This window comes from Amphiura filiformis, chromosome 10 (genome assembly GCF_039555335.1).
Source record: "Amphiura filiformis chromosome 10, Afil_fr2py, whole genome shotgun sequence".
NCBI classification, from domain to species: domain Eukaryota; kingdom Metazoa; phylum Echinodermata; class Ophiuroidea; order Amphilepidida; family Amphiuridae; genus Amphiura; species Amphiura filiformis.
Window position 1 is genome coordinate 17,897,424 of NC_092637.1, and position 16,425 is coordinate 17,913,848.

Sequence of the window (16,425 nt, forward strand, 5' to 3'; positions counted from 1 at the left end):
GCTGTTGATCACAAACAAGTGTGTCGAATTTTGATCTGCATAGAGTCTTTGGTTTCTGCACTGACATTGCTGCGTATTCTACACCTAAATAAGCCTTCCATTTATCAACAGTTGATATGATCGTGTAGATAAGAATACTCTTAAGATGTTTACGAGGTGTATTTTATCTGTAACCCGCTCAGGGGGCCAAATCGTAAATTGGGAACCAGTGTCGATTTCGTGTGTGAATAAGCAGTGCGTGAGATGGAGGAAAATGAGAACTGATCCGCCTCCTAAAAATAAAGTTATTATAAAAAGACGACCAGTGTACAATGAATGGGAGGATAATTTTTTATCAACCAAATTGAATCATTATAGAACAATGATGAGAGGAATACAGTAAGTATTATTATTAAATTATAAAAACATGAAAATATCTGTGACATTTTTGTAATTTTATTAATTTTTATAATTTATTGAGTGTCCCTACATGTAGCTCGAGATACTCTAGCTAAAATACAGGTTTACATTTACTATCTTACATTATCTTGCTGTATTTCAGCTAGAGCTCCAAACGACAAGCTTCCGGGTTTTTTTGGAGAACAATACTGTTACATTGTACGTAAGATGAAGAAGAAACCCGCCTCGGAGCCCGCCCTACTCATTATTTCATTGTACCGTACTTATTGCAATTTGCCTCCACACATTACGTAATCAACACAAAGGCAAGCTTTTGTGAGGATTAGTGAGTGGATAAGAAATTGACAGTGGAGGATACGAAGGACACGCCGATTGTTACTTGTCAATCATGAATTGCCGCAACGTATTAATATTTTACTGCACGGCATTCCGCAAACACCAAGACAAATTATGCCGTATTTTTCCAAAGATCATCTCATATGAAGAAAGCTGAACGCGATCTGTCATCTGTACTTTTGTAACATTCCGATCGCTTTTGATCACCTATTATCGGCGAATTTGCTTGAAAACATGTGAGTTCATGTTGTGTAAACATAATTAGCATAGACACAAATGAAATTACGATGCAATACAATGCAATTTGAATGCGCAGCAGATCTATAGAAATAACGCTGCCGGTTTTATGCAGAATTAGACCCTGTCTGACCCCACTCTCTCCTCTGTGGTGCCCCCCCCCCCTTTCCCAAATTCCTGGATCCGCCACTGTCTCAGAGAAGCAGTCAGTCATGTATACATATACATCATACGTAGGCCTACGCTAGACTGCGGAACTCAGTCCTCAATGATAGTCAGTAATTAAACTTTTGGTCGTTACAATACATGACTATCATTTGTAGGTATCCCAGGCAAACCTTAGTTAACACATTTGCTAGTCAGCGAAATTCGCCGAGACCGGGGCCCAAACACAATGCATATATTACATATAAATTTGAATTTTTTTCGAGAATAGGCCGGTGAAGGAAACCTACATAAATATGTTTTCTATACTTCACTTGACCCAAATATATGATTTTTTATGGTGATAATCAAGTCGCACATGGAATTTTAGAGGATTTTGATAGCAGTTCCATTAAAAAAAGCTGCTATCGCCATGAGACTAAGATCTAGAAACACCCCTAAATGCCGTTTTGGGGAATTTTGCTAGCACTGTAGCAGAATCTTTTTGATGACGAGTCAATCTTTGACAAGATGTAACTTTGTTACGGAAAGTGCTATGGCAAAAATGTTTTCAGTTTTGGCTTTCTTTACTCAATGGCTTTAATTTGATATGTAAAATGATGCAGTTTGATGGCAAATTTGAATTCACCTAGCATACCTATCATTTGTCATGCCTGTCAAGGACACTCGACATGAATTGAAAGACCATGTCACTCGCCACAAAAGAATGTCAAAGGTCATAATGCTTCGGTCAATTGCAAGCCGGGCTACCAGGGACCCGCGCACAGCGTAGACGTAGCGGGTCCCTGGTAGCCGGGCTTGCATTTGACGGAAGCATAAGACACCAATTTGGTGTACTTCCGCGCCTCGGAATATGATGCTTAAAGTCTATGACTGGGCTACATACATGTAATGTTTATGTACAAAAAATTTCTTGCAGATCATGAGATTATTTCGTTTAGCAAAGATATCGTCAAATTTGAATTTCGTTCTGGTATACCAGAACATTGAAGCTTGCGACCCTTTATCTATATAATAAAATACGCATCGTCTATCTGTCTATCCGTCTATCTGTGTGTCTGTCCGCTATTTTCTCGGAGACTAGGGGTCGCACGTTCCTCAAACTTGGTGGGTGGGTGCATGTTTACCCCATACAGATCAAGTTTGTATTGGTTAGTGGGTCAAGGTCACCCAAGGTCATCCAGGGGTCAAATTAGTAAATACTGTTTTTCTCAGAGACTGGGGGTGGCACGTTCCTCAAACTTGACGGGTGGGAGCATCTTGACCCGGGACAGAACAAGTTTGTATTGGTTAGTGGGTCAAGGTCACCAGAGGTCATCTAGGGGTCAAATTAGTAAAAACTGTCATATGGGCATGCAACTTGGTGGGTAGGTGCATCTTGACCTAAGACGGAACAAGTTTGTATTGGTTAGTGGGTCAAGGTCACCCAGGGGTCATTTGAGGTCAAATTAGTAAAACTGTTTTCCGCCTATTTTCTCGGAGACTAGGGGTCGCACGTTCCTCAAACTTAGTGGGTGGGTGCATCGGGACCTCAGACAGAGCAAGTTTGTTTCGGTTAGTGGACCAAGATCCCCCGAGGTCATTCAGGGGTCATCTGAGGTCAAATTAGTAAAAACTGTCGTATGGGCATGAAACTTGGTGGATACAGTCAACTTTTAGAGTCAAATTTTTGGAAGGTCATCCGAGATCACCCAGGGGTCATCTGAGGTCAAATTAGTAAAAAATGTTGTATGGGCATGAAACTTGGTGGGTACAGTCAACTTTTAGAGTCAAATTTTTGGAAGGTCATTTTGGAGTCATCTGGGGTCATCCAAGGTCAAATTACTAAAAACTCATCTAGGGGTCAAATTAGTAAAAACTGTCATATGGGCATGCAACTTGGTGGGTAGGTGCATCTTGACCTAAGACGGAACAAGTTTGTATTGGTTAGTGGTTCAAGGTCACCCAGGGGTCCTTTAAGGTCAAATTAGTAAAAACTGTTTTCCGCCTATTTTCTCTGAGACTAGTGGGTGGGTGCATCTGGACCTCAGACAGAACAAGTTTGTTTCGGTTAGTGGACCAAGATCCCCCGAGGTCATTCAGGGGTCATCTGAGGTCAAATTAGTAAAAACTGTCGTATGGGCATGACACTTGGTGGATACAGTCAACTTTTAGAGTCAAATTTTTGGAAGGTCATCCGAGGTCACCCAGGGGTCATCTGAGGTCAAATTATTAAAAAATGTCTTATGGGCATGAAACTTGGTGGGTACAGTCAACTTTTAGAGTCAAATTTTTGGAAGGTCATTTTGGAGTCATCTGGGGTCATCCAAGGTCAAATTACTAAAAACTGTCATATGGGCATGAAACATGGTGGGTACAGTCAACATTTAGAGCCAAATTTTGGAAGGTCATTTGAGGTCACAAGGGGTCATCTGAGGTCAAAGGAGTAAAAACTGTCCTATGGGCATAAAACTTGGTGAGTACAGTCACCATCAGCCAGGTAATCGCGACAGCCGAGAACCGCCAAATACGGGTAACCGCCTAGTTTATTTATTAATTATAGGGGTTCATTCATATATTTTCATGAAATTCACTTTGCCTCCCCAATGCCCCCTCCCCGAAAAAAAATTCCTGGTGCTGCCACTGTGAATTTCATCATGTGATTTCTTCTCTTTAAAATCTTTCAGGAGTATTATAGTGAAACAGGTGGAATTTGCAGCAGCAAGAGATGAACTACTTCTGGCACGAAAGAAAGAATTGGAACTGGTCCCTGAATTATTAAGATGGAATGAAGAAGAGAATGAAAAGACTAAGAGGGAAAGGTAATTAAATTTTACCGTACTGACGCGAGTATAGTCCCACCCCGTTTTTGGGTGAACATTTTTCAAAATTGGTGGGTGGACTATACTCGAATTAAAAAAAAACAAAAACATTTTAATTTCTGAAATTTTTCGACAATTTGGGGGTGGGACTTTACTCGAAGGTGGGACTATACTCGCGTCAGTATGGTAATCACCAAGTGATTGGTATTCTTTCATTTTTTTGGGGGGTCATTCCTTGTCAGATCATCCAATGGGTAGAGTCTGAAGTGTACCGTTTTCTAAAATCTATTTTCCGTGTTGTAATCCATGTTGTAAAATTTGTAAATCCCATGTTTTATGAATAAAGCTTAAAATGTATAAACAATGATTATGAATGATATTAATGTCGCAATAAAGTGTTCAATACATGTACTTCAATATCGTGATCAATATGCTCTGATTGGAATATTGTCAATTTCTCATGATATAAATACATTTGTAGGCCGACTGTTACGATGTTTGGATGGATAGGGGGTTATATACCTTTATTTCGGTATTATTAAACAGTATTTTTATGCCTCCACCGCGAGGCATACTGTTTTTGCAATGTCCGTGCTTCCGTCCATCCGTCCTTCCGTCCGGACACTATATCTCGGGCATGCATGGGCGGATTGACTTCAGATTTTCAGGATAGGTGGGTCATGGTCAGAAACTCTGGCTACTTTTTTGGGGGTGAGGTTCAAGGTCATATACTGAGGTAAAAGGTCATTTGAGGTCAGGGGGCCCCATTTTCCTTATTTACCTCTTTTCTCGGAGACTAGGGTGGTCTCAAACTCAAACTTGGTGGGTGGGTGCATCTTGACCCCATGCAGAACAAGTTTGTATTGGATAGTGGGTCAAGGTCACCTGAGGTCATCCAGGGTCATCTGAGGTCAAATGAGCAAAAACTGTCGTATGGCCATGATACATGTACTTGGTAGGTACAGTCAACATTTAGAGCCAAATTTTTGCAAGGTCATTCTGGGGTCACCCAGGGGTCATCTGAGATCAAATTAGTAAAAACTGCCACATGGGCATGACTTGGTGGGTACAGTCAACATTTAGAGCCAAATTTTTGAAGGTCATTTTGGGGTCATCCAGGGTCACCCAGGGGTCATCTGAGGTCAAATTTGTAAAAACTGTCATATGGGCATGAAATTTGGTGGGTACAGTCAACATTTAGAGCCAAATTTTTGGAAGGTCATTTCGGGGTCATCCAGGGGTCATCTGAGGTCAAATTAGTACAAACAGTCACATGGGCAGGAAACTTGGTGGGCATAATCAATATATAGAGCCAAATTTTTTGTAAGGCATTTTGGGGTCACCAGGGGTCATCTTTGGTCAAATTAGTAAAAACTAGCATATGGGCATGAAACTTGGTGGGTAGGCCTACAGTCAACATTTAGAGTCAAATTTTTGCAAGGTCATTTTGGGGTCATCTGGGGTCACCCAGGGGTCATCTGAGGTCAAATTAGTAAAAACTGTCATACGTGCATGAAACTCGGTGGGTACAGTCAACATTTAGAGCCAAATATTTGGAAGGCCATTTTGGGGTCATCCGGGGTCACCCAGAGATCATCTGAGGTCAAATTGATAAAAACTGCTTTGTATCAACTTTTGAGTGCCACATCGCTCCCTTTGGTGGAGGCATCACGGTCGAAAACCGCGACATCCGAGAACCGTGGTCCATCTACATGTAGTTTATCATAAAAATTGACACACACAACTCAAGACTGTTTGTAACATTTAATTCTCTTATCTTTTAACAAATTTTGTCACATCATACAAAAATGTCATTTTCCTTGTTGTACCTCCGATTCCGTGATTTTTTTCTGTTTTCCGTAAAACGGAAAACTTCGGACTCTACCAATGGGTTACACCTTTTAGCCTCTTCAAATTGGTTCAAATTTGGTTCATGTTATGGGGTACTTGAGGCTGAAAAAGCTTAAATTCAAAGACCTTGAAAGTCCTTGAATTTGAAAACACCTTTTCAAGGCCTTGAAAGTCCGGGAAATTTGCACAAGGTCCTTGAAAGTCCTTGAAAATTGGAATTTTTGACAAAATTTGGGGAGTGGAGAGGATCTTAACTTTTGTTAATATGTGTCGCATGGAGAGCCGCATCATGATTTTTGTGTTGTGGTAAGTCCTTGAATACCATGCTTTGGGACCTTGAAAGTCCTTGAATTTTCAAGGATTCAAAGTGCGGGAACCATGTACATAAATTTCAAATTTTAGTTGGGATTTGGCAAAACCGGAAGATGTGAGGATCTACCATCATCATTCTTAAGATGTATATCGACCATGATAGACGAAACCATCAATCGTAAGAAAATTCTGGTTTTGTGCAAAAGAGATTTATTCAATCTATGCTCAGAGCACTTGAATTTAATGAAAATGCCTAGTTTCAAAAGAGGAACATATTCTGAGAGGCATTCAATATCAATTGATTGTGGCCTGGTGAAATGATGGAAGATAGGGATTCAAATATCAACCATTTATTAAGAAAACCATGTATTTTCAATTATTTCAGAGCCCTCAGATTGGCAGAAGAAACCACAAAATCAGAAGAAGAGAAGCTGCAACGTCTCCTTAGAGAGGACGAGAAAAGAATTCTTCATCTACAGCAGGCTGAAGAAATAGTCCGCTTAGAGAAGGTAGGCTTATATCAAGACCCAGGAGTAATCTTTTATTTAAAGCCATATTGTAACACTTGCTGAGAAGGACGCCCTCAATACTTTTCAAATTTTTTTTTTTTTTCATGATGGTAATTTACTTTAAAAAAACTAACATACCCTGCAAAAATCAAGACTTTAGGTGCTGTAGTTCATAAAGAGCAGGAACCTTCGTTTAATTATTACGATGCATTATATGAGTTGAATGCGTACGGTACACAATGTTCATACCATAGTACATACATGGCGTGCGGGATGGTAATACACACATCAAAGGACCGTGCCATAGCACGACCAACGGAGTGATACACATCTATTTGGCAACAGCTGTGCTGCAGTAGTAAATTCCAAGTTTCTTTGTTTTACCTCGATTGTTCGGCTCGAAATTGAAAGGGCACTTATCTTACAGTAAAATCTCTCTCCTCATTTTCCACAATTTGCAGGAAGCCAGCAAATCCTTCATCACCCTTGAGAACATGGAAGAGAAGATCGAAGAAGCCATCGAGAACCCCAAGAACTATAACTTCCTCCTAAAACAAGATGGTTCACTGGTACTACCAGATGACACAGCATGGAAAGACCTCAAAGAACTTTTGGAACTGAAAGAACAGCAGAGAAAGGCGGCAAAGGAAGATCATGAAGCTGGGAAGGTCGATGATGAGACTGGTGACAATCTTAGATGAAGACTGAGATTGATGTAACACTGCAGGAGTGAACATTTTGGGGAATTACAAAAATATTATCATGTTTTGCCAAATGAAACATAACTAAATCCTGATCCTTTATAACTGGCAATAAAAGTCAATTTTAATATTTGTCCCATTTTTTAAATAAGGGCCCAAAAATGTGCGTTTTAGGATGTTTTTCATATGCTGTAACAATCAAGCCCAAAGACTCGTTTCAGGTTAAAGGGCCATTTTGTGTTCCACAGCCTCATTCCCCACTTTTCACAAAAAAAAGTTGAGATTTTTATACCACTGAAAACCTTTGACTACATAATATTTATACAGTGCAAAAAAAAAACCCTCTAAACTGCAGTTAAATACATTTATCAAAAATATCATCAAATTTCTATTTCATTCATACTTATGTAACGGTGAAGATTTTTTAGGGTGATTTTCTTTTTGTTCAACTTCTGGATTCAGGGGCTTACTCGGGCGATAATAAATGTCCAATACCGTTACACAAAATAAATAGACACGATGGAAGACTTGTAAATATACAATGTTAATGCTCGGCTTTAATATATGATGATGTAATAATAATGTAGAAACAGTATGAAGATCGATGCAATAATAATATGATGACGATTGAATTGATATTGACAAGTTGGCAGCTAAGATGGAAGATTTGATGTTGATCAGTTGAATGCTCGGATGGAAGTGAAGTAAAATTATGTAAGGGGCAAGCTCATATGGAAACCAGCTTAAAGTACCATCTCTGCAACAGCATAAATAATAACCCTAACTAAGCATTTACTTTGACAAATCTTAACAATACATAACCTGATAAAGAGATAAAACTTTCTCATGAATAATTCATAAGTAGGTCACCTACCATCTTAAGCTAAAAGATAAGTGGCAATAATTTACACCACACTTAAGTTTTAGGATAACAATACACACTCATATAAAAGAATCACTTGAAATTGCTAAAGTGCTCTTAAAACTTCTATGAATGGAAGACAATAAACAATGAAGACATAAATATTTGAAGCATGAGAATCAAAGGATGCCTACATTTTCATGATCAATGCATGAGGTAAATGACCTTTTCAAATTAAAGATAAACCATGATCTATTAAAACAGTTTCAAAGACAATAATGATTACGATGGAAAATAAGTTTACTTGATGATGATTATGATCGATTAATTACACAACAGATGGAAATATAATTTGATATGAAACCAAAAACCTATATTAATTAAGAATGACACAATCAAAATAAACAAAATAATAAACATGGTAAACTAACATTTCAAAACACACCCTTATTATTAAGACCAACCATTCTGGTGCCCGTTACATTCACCCCTGCTGCAGAGAAAATGACGTCTCGGCATTTTACATGAAATTTGGAAGATGATAATTTGCAGAATGTTACAAATTTCAACAACAAAAACATAATAATCCAATACATGTACATACTTAAGTGATGTAACTATCTCTTTACAAATTAAAGTGCATTTATGACCTGCTAATTTGGTGTGAAATCCAAAAGATACACTTTGCTGTAAATACCAAACAATACAAAAGAATCAATAACCACACTTTCACTTTTATGACTTTCATGACCACATCCAAATCTGACTTACAAATCAAAAGAAACTTTTCATGATAAACCAATTAACACTTTGGAAGATACAAACTTTACAATGTAATGAATGCAATGACTCATTTTAAATTAAGCATGATATTAAACAACACTAAAATTTGGAAGAAAATAAAGGCCTACATCAATGTAGAATATATTTTTGATATTCTACTTTTAATTTAGTCATGTGAAAATGACACAGATCAAAAATAAACAAGTGAATAACTTTGCATGTATACGATGGAAAACAAACAAGTTATAAGATGACAAGAAAATTATGAACTTAATGAACTTAAGATGGAGGATACATAATTAACTAATCATTAATATTCCTGACAATGAACTCAAGAACAAAATAGAACACATGATTGATGGTTCTACATATAACTCTTTCATGTAGATGATAAATCAATAAAATCAATATCGTGATGATGAATGAGACATGATATCATAAAATAATAAAACATTTGTGAGTAGCTATTTGGAAAAATGTGATGACATGTTGCGCAAATTAAGATCATCTTTTCCTGTGATCCTCATGCCAAAAACATAATTAATAAAATATAGGTTTAATTTATAAAACCTACACTACTCAAACAAAATAGTGAACCAAAAACAATCCTGGCAAACCATAATCTTTATGATATGATTATTGAACAAAATAATAGAACACAATGTTGATGTAATGATGTTCATAACTTAGCTTAGGTCATATCAAATGACATGTTTAAAGAAAAATAAATTACGAGAAAAATTGGTTGGCAAATTACTCAAGATGGTATCATGATGGAAATGAAAAATGCTTTTGTTTAAATAACTGATGCCAAAGAAATATTCAGATGATTTGATGATAATTTTGGATTGACAATTGCATGCAAATTGGATCAATTTTGGTAATGATCTAAAATATGCCAAAACACAAAATACCACAACAATAGGTTTAGTTTAGAAACCTGTTCAAATCAATTAATAAAACATCAGTTTGCAGAATGAAAATCAATAAACATGTAAAACAACAGGAGACTATCAAAAACTGTTTTTTAAGAGAAATTGGATGTGAGCAGTTTTTATGCTCAACTAACTCCTTTGGCCAACATAAAACATGGAGTGAAATAAAATAATGAACTAGGCAATGGCTTCAAACACAAAGCAATAACATGATTAATAAAATGGCTTGACATACTCAGATTTTTATGAGCAAAATAATAGAATCGCAAAAGAGGACCGCAACTCTTAATTTGAAAGAGGAACTAAGTTTGAATAAGTGCACGTCTTCAAACTTACTCTTTATGAAACTATATAAACATGATTAACACTTCTAAAATAATGATTTAAGAATTTACGTTGTACACACAGAAGACAACAAACTTAATCATGATCATAAAATGAAGCATTAAGAACCATTATCTGAAAAACATAATATAATAAAGTTACTCAGGGGTGACAGCTTTCAACTCTGCTGCGAGGAAATGGCGTCCTCGACATTTATATAATTTATGACACTGTAAAAACATGATGAAAATAATGTTTGATTTGGATTTTAGCAACATACACTTCATTATACATGTACATGAAATATTTTGATAGAGTCAGTACAGTCTTTGAAAGATATTATTCAGATGACAAAAATATGTAGATCGCACAATAATTTGAAATTTAAATGTTATATGATAATGTCATTTGAAGTGTTTTGCAAAAGTCAATTTACTTTTGTTGTTCTGCTGCTCGCTGGTAATATATCTTCCATCTGCGAAAACAGTTGTATAATGTAGTGGTGATGAGTTCTTGTTCCTTGCTAATGTAAAATAAGTGACATAATTTATCAAGCAAATGTCCATATTGTGCTAGGTTGTTACCTTGAAAGTTCAACAGTATTTTACTCGCATGTGTACTAGTTGCATTTGCAATTTCTGAGTCCGAATATGATGTAAGGACGGCAGAATCATCAGAATATAAGCTGCGATATGAGGGGTGAGAGTTGATGGCTACATATCCACAGGAAATAAAAGCATGGTACTTCCTAAGTACTGTCACAAATGGTGGTATAATATCAGTAAGATGTCCATGGTGGTCGATGTCCAGAAGGTGTTGGCATAAACATAATAATACTTTCAAGATATCTTGGGATGGAACACGACGGGAAATATCTTCCAGTTGACACAATATAAGAAAATTAAACTTTCTATCAAGCAACTGGTCACAACAATCATCAGTCTGTAAATTACTCAATTTCTCCCAAGCTTCAGACATAGCAAGTTTGTCATGTTCACTAACCAGGTGATTATCAAGAGTAGCTGCAGCTGGTGTGTAATTCAGTTCAGAGTCACTACATGAGTCAGATTCAGATGGTTCTTCAGGAGAAATATCAACCAGGGGAGTAATGTCATCATGATCATCAACTGGTGGCAAGTCATCATGAACAAGTATAGAGTGTTCACTTAATACATCACTTGTATCACATGGAAAATCGTCAGAATTGTATGCAAACTTATATCATCACTATCAACATGATCAGGTTCAGAGTCAGTTTCACTGTCCAATATATCCAGAGGAGAGTTGTCACTACAATGGCTTTCATGATCTGTCTGCGTATAAGAAGTCAAACATGCAGGTTGATGTTGTACATTATCTGGTCTGTCCATGGCATAGTTGCTACCGCGAACACATATGCCTCCAGGGCCGGTGACGTGAATGGCTTCAGGAGTTCTTCCAGGAATGAGCACAATGTCAAATACAACCGCTTCACCGTCGCCTACACTCGCCTCAACTTTCGCGGGATTGTTCCTGGCAATACCTCGCCAATGCACAAATACATCTTCTTCAGTGTCATCGCGAGTGATGAATCCATATCCATTCTTGACGTTGAACCACTTAACATGTCCTGATATCTGATGGGCAAGATATGTTGGTCCTGTAGGCCTATATGATGGAGTTAAACGCTGTCTAATGTGATGGAGATGACGAAGATGATTCACTTCAGCTTCCAGGGCTTCCAGCCGCGAGATAATATCAGTTATCATGATGTAGTCCAAGGGTCGTGGGTGCCCTGATCCAATTTGTTGAAGAAAAGTTATCGCCAATTTTGGCCCCACGTTGAAGACGCCAATGTAACGGTGAAGATTTTTAGGGTGATTTTCTTTTTGTTCAACTTTGGATCCAGGGACTTACTCGGGCGATATCAAATGGAGAATCCCGTTACACAAAATAAATAGACACGATGGAAGACTTGTAGATATACGCTGTTGTTATGCTCCGGCTTTAATATAATAATATCTGATGATTCGTAGAAACAATGAAGATGGATGCAATATAAATATATATTTAATGAATATGATGACCACTGATGTTGACAAGTTGGAAGCTAAGATGGAAGATTTGATGTTAATCAGTTGGTGGCTAAGATGGAAGTGAAGTAAAATTATGTAAGGGGCAAGCTCATATGGAAACCAGCTTAAAGTACCATCTCTGCAACAGCATAAATAATAACCCTAACTAAGCATTTACTTTTGACAAATCTTAACAATACATAACCTGATAAAGAGATAAAACTTTCTCATGAATAATTCATAAGTAGGTCACCTACCATCTTAAGCTAAAAGATAAGTGGCAATAATTTACACCACACTTAAGTTTTTAGGATAACAATACACACTCATATAAAAGAATCACTTGAAATTGCTAAAGTGCTCTTAAAACTTCTATGAATGGAAGACAATAAACAATGAAGACATAAATATTTGAAGCATGAGAATCAAAGGATGCCTACATTTTCATGATCAATGCATGAGGTAAATGACCTTTTCAAATTAAAGATAAACCATGATCTATTAAAAACAGTTTCAAAGACAATAATGATTACGATGGAAAATAAGTTTACTTGATGATGATTATGATCGATTAATTACACAACAGATGGAAATATAATTTGATATGAAACCAAAAACCTATATTAATTAAGAATGACACAATCAAAATAAACAAAATAATAAACATGGTAAACTAACATTTCAAAACACACCCTTATTATTAAGACCAACCATTCTGGTGCCCGTTACATTTACAACACAGTGGCCTATTAAACAGTGTAGTGATATATATAATCATGCATAATCTGCAAATGCAAAATCAGAATCAACTGAAATATTTTTGGAATGCATTTTTTTTCATGGATATCTACTGAAAATATCACAAAAGAAGATGCTATGATCATGAAATACTCCTTTAAGCTATCTAATTTTTGGAACCACATTTTCTAATACTTTTTTAACCAGTTATCTAAATTAACATAAAATATAAAATTTATGAGCAAACTCATAGTCTATACTACAGATTTTGAATGTTTATCCTTGTGAGAAGTCTTGGAATTTTGAGACTGAAATTGTAAGATGCAAAATTGCATGTTTTTCGCCTCAAATTGCAAAACTATTAAAATTTGACTTTTAATTTTAAATTTTTATAAAAGGATTACGATTTGGCCGTGTTTCATATGGCAAAACAGGTTATTTTGTTAATCCCAAATAATGAGTGCTGTATTTTTCTGGAATAGGGAGTATGTGCCTGTATCTCAATGTCACCTTTAGCCTGGGTGCATCAGGTTGTGTGGATCAGATTTGGGCTGTTCCAATTGAAATCCTTGCACCCTCTGTGGAAGACATGATCTTAATCTTTCACACAAAGTGGATGAGCTTGGGCAGTTGGGAGGTACCACTTGGAGGGGGGGGGCAAAGCTGCACTTTAACCATAGTTGACATAATGGGCTACATAAAAATGCATGATAGCAATTGAACCAAAAGGTCAGTGAACATTACACAAGGTCAAACTGTAAACTTCGCTCAAAATGTGTTAAAAATTGGGTAACACAGCAAGATAGGTTAAGTAACATTTAGTCCTTATTGACCTTGACCTATTTTGATGTAGGTACGTAGGTAACGGAACATCCTAGATTGTGCAATCCTATCCTTAGTTGAATTATTTGAAACAAACATTTTGACACCTCTTTTTGGAGCACTTTGATATTTTTGACCCCCATAGTGTCAAAATCGTGAACTTTCAAGTTGACTGGCGCATGCTTAATGTGCATATACGCGAGCATTAGTTGGGACTTTATTGACGCACGTATACAAAAAAATAAACAATTTCCACCTATAAGCCGAACAAACTTTTAAGTTGTTCTATAAATTGGTTTATTTTAGCATTAATATTGTTGCTAATGGTATGGAACATTGTGTATTCAAGATGTTTTTGTCCGTACCACATCCCCACACTTTTTAGATTCCTGAGTGCCCTGGCGTAAAAAGTTAGGAAGGAACTCATTTCACTACATTACATCCGATATAGTGGCGTAGCGTCATAGGGGCACGGGGGAGGGGGTGCATGTCCCATAGGAAAATTACCAAAAACGGCTTGCCCCCCCATTAGACCCGGTGCCACCCTAAACATGGTTGGTGCCCCTAACATGATGACCCACACTACGCCACTGATCCGTTATCATTGGACTGCCTCCAGGCATCTGGTGATGAAGTTGCAGGGAATACCTTTTAGGGGCTGTGCAATAATTATAAGCCCCCAGAGGGGGTAAAATTTCCTTACGGCCCGCCAAAAATTACTTCCTCCCCCTCCCGGCCTGCCAAAATCGCTTGCCCCCCCCTCGGCTTGCCAAGGCTTTCTTTGCCCCCCCCCCCTTTTACACATGCCAAATTTTGGGGATCCCAATTTTCAAACCTTAAAAATGGTTGCGAGCGCAGCAAGCAGGAAAATTTGCATATTAAAGGGTTTTCCGCACTGTTTTCCTAAGCCTTTTTAGAGCGTTTTATTGAAAAGGTGCCCCATGAATGTGAGCCAAAAATTGCTTCCCCCCCCCCCAAAAACTTCACACTCCCCTTTCGGCTGCCAAAATTTCTCCCCCCCCCCCCAATTTTACCCTCCCCAAGGCTCATAATTATTGCACAGCCCCTTATTCAGGAGTCAAAGGGGATGCTGGAAATACTGGGGAAAATTGACAAGAGTTGTTGTGGCCTCAGTTGTTTTAATTTTGGTATATTTTATTGAATGTTGTATAATGTAAAAGTGGAAATTTTCGTGGTACATTAATTTCTGCGCTTTTCACGCACAACACAGCTACTGCGAAAATAAACACATGCGAATGTGTTCTTTTAACATATAGGTAAGCACAGGGAAAATGCGCGATTTTTGAGAGTAAAATGCGCGCACCAGTTCCTGAAAATGCGCTATTTTGCGCAATTTGCACATTTTTTAACAAAATGCACGATTTTTCTCCCCAAAAAGTTCGAATACATGCAATATTAATTTTTTTAAACTTTTTTTCCTTTTATATTTTCATGAAGTTTTTTGCAATGGCCTATTTTCCATACTTTAAATAACATGGATTGTGTTGCAGGTCATTGTGGATTCTTAGAAGTTTGTGAAAACTTCAGGTTTTTGCAAAATAGTACTTGAAAAATGGTTATTTTGGGAAAATCTTAAAATTTGTGGTCAGACCCAAAATGTGCGCTAATACCCAAAATGCACAAGTTTCTGCGTTTTTTGCGCATCGCGCATTTTCCCTGTCCTTACATATAGGTCTATGTAAGAAAACTCAAAATCACAAAATTATAAAAACAAGCAACGTAGTTCAAAATCGGGAAAGCGCGAAAAATTATACACCTGAAAATTACCACTTTTACAGTATTAAAGATATATTGACTTCTCCCAAAGCCCATCAATAAATGATCATTGAATGAAAGTCAAGAAAACTGAGAAAGTATAATGTTATCATAATAAATATAAATTAATATTATGAACAAATTTTAATCTTTCTCCAAAGCAGCCAGCGCACATAAACGTTAAAAAACCAGAAAAAACAAGACAATTATTGGTTATGTTGATCAGTTTGTTTAAAAAATAAATCTGAACAAAAGAAGAAAAGTTGTCTTTATCTCCACTGGATGTAAACCCAATGTGTGTGAATAACAGTAGTCCTTTTTTTAAACATAATCTTTGCCAAAATACCTATTAAATATTTTTACACCGAAAGCCTGACCTTTTTTTTCTCAAATTTCTAACATAATTAAGACACTCAATATCCCCATTTGTGACTAACAGACTACGCTGATTAACATTTTGCGCCTTCCTGGAATTATGGAAACTTTCGGGCCTCATAAAGTCTGCCAAATTGTTGGTCTAAAGTACAATGTATATAATAGTCCCGGATAATAGTATACATACAGGGTGTCCCAGAAAAAATTACAAGGCAAATAAATTCGGACGTAACTCGAAAAATAGACATCAGAATCTAAATATCTGCGTGTGGGCCATCTTATTCTGCATTTTATACGTAAATTTTACTGGAATCGGTCCACTGATTGCGGAGAAATGAGCGATTACATAACGCATGCGTCAATTCACTTTATTCCAAGTTTGAAAGAAAGATCATTCAACACAATGCACACTAGTGGTTAATTGTCTGTGGGCTTCAGATTTTGT

At 37.0% G+C, this 16,425-nt stretch overlaps 1 protein-coding gene across 1 annotated transcript; it reads left to right on the forward strand.

Annotated features, from left to right (window-relative positions):
- The first annotated feature begins 28 nt into the window (after positions 1 to 28).
- On the forward strand, positions 29 to 7,383 carry LOC140162589 (small ribosomal subunit protein mS26-like). The gene is made up of 4 exons (XM_072185851.1): positions 29 to 378; positions 3,804 to 3,938; positions 6,487 to 6,610; positions 7,072 to 7,383. Exons 1-4 carry the CDS (start codon positions 146 to 148, stop codon positions 7,309 to 7,311), a joined length of 732 nt encoding a protein of 243 aa, XP_072041952.1. The 5' UTR covers positions 29 to 145; the 3' UTR covers positions 7,312 to 7,383.
- Positions 7,384 to 16,425: the final 9,042 nt, after the last annotated feature.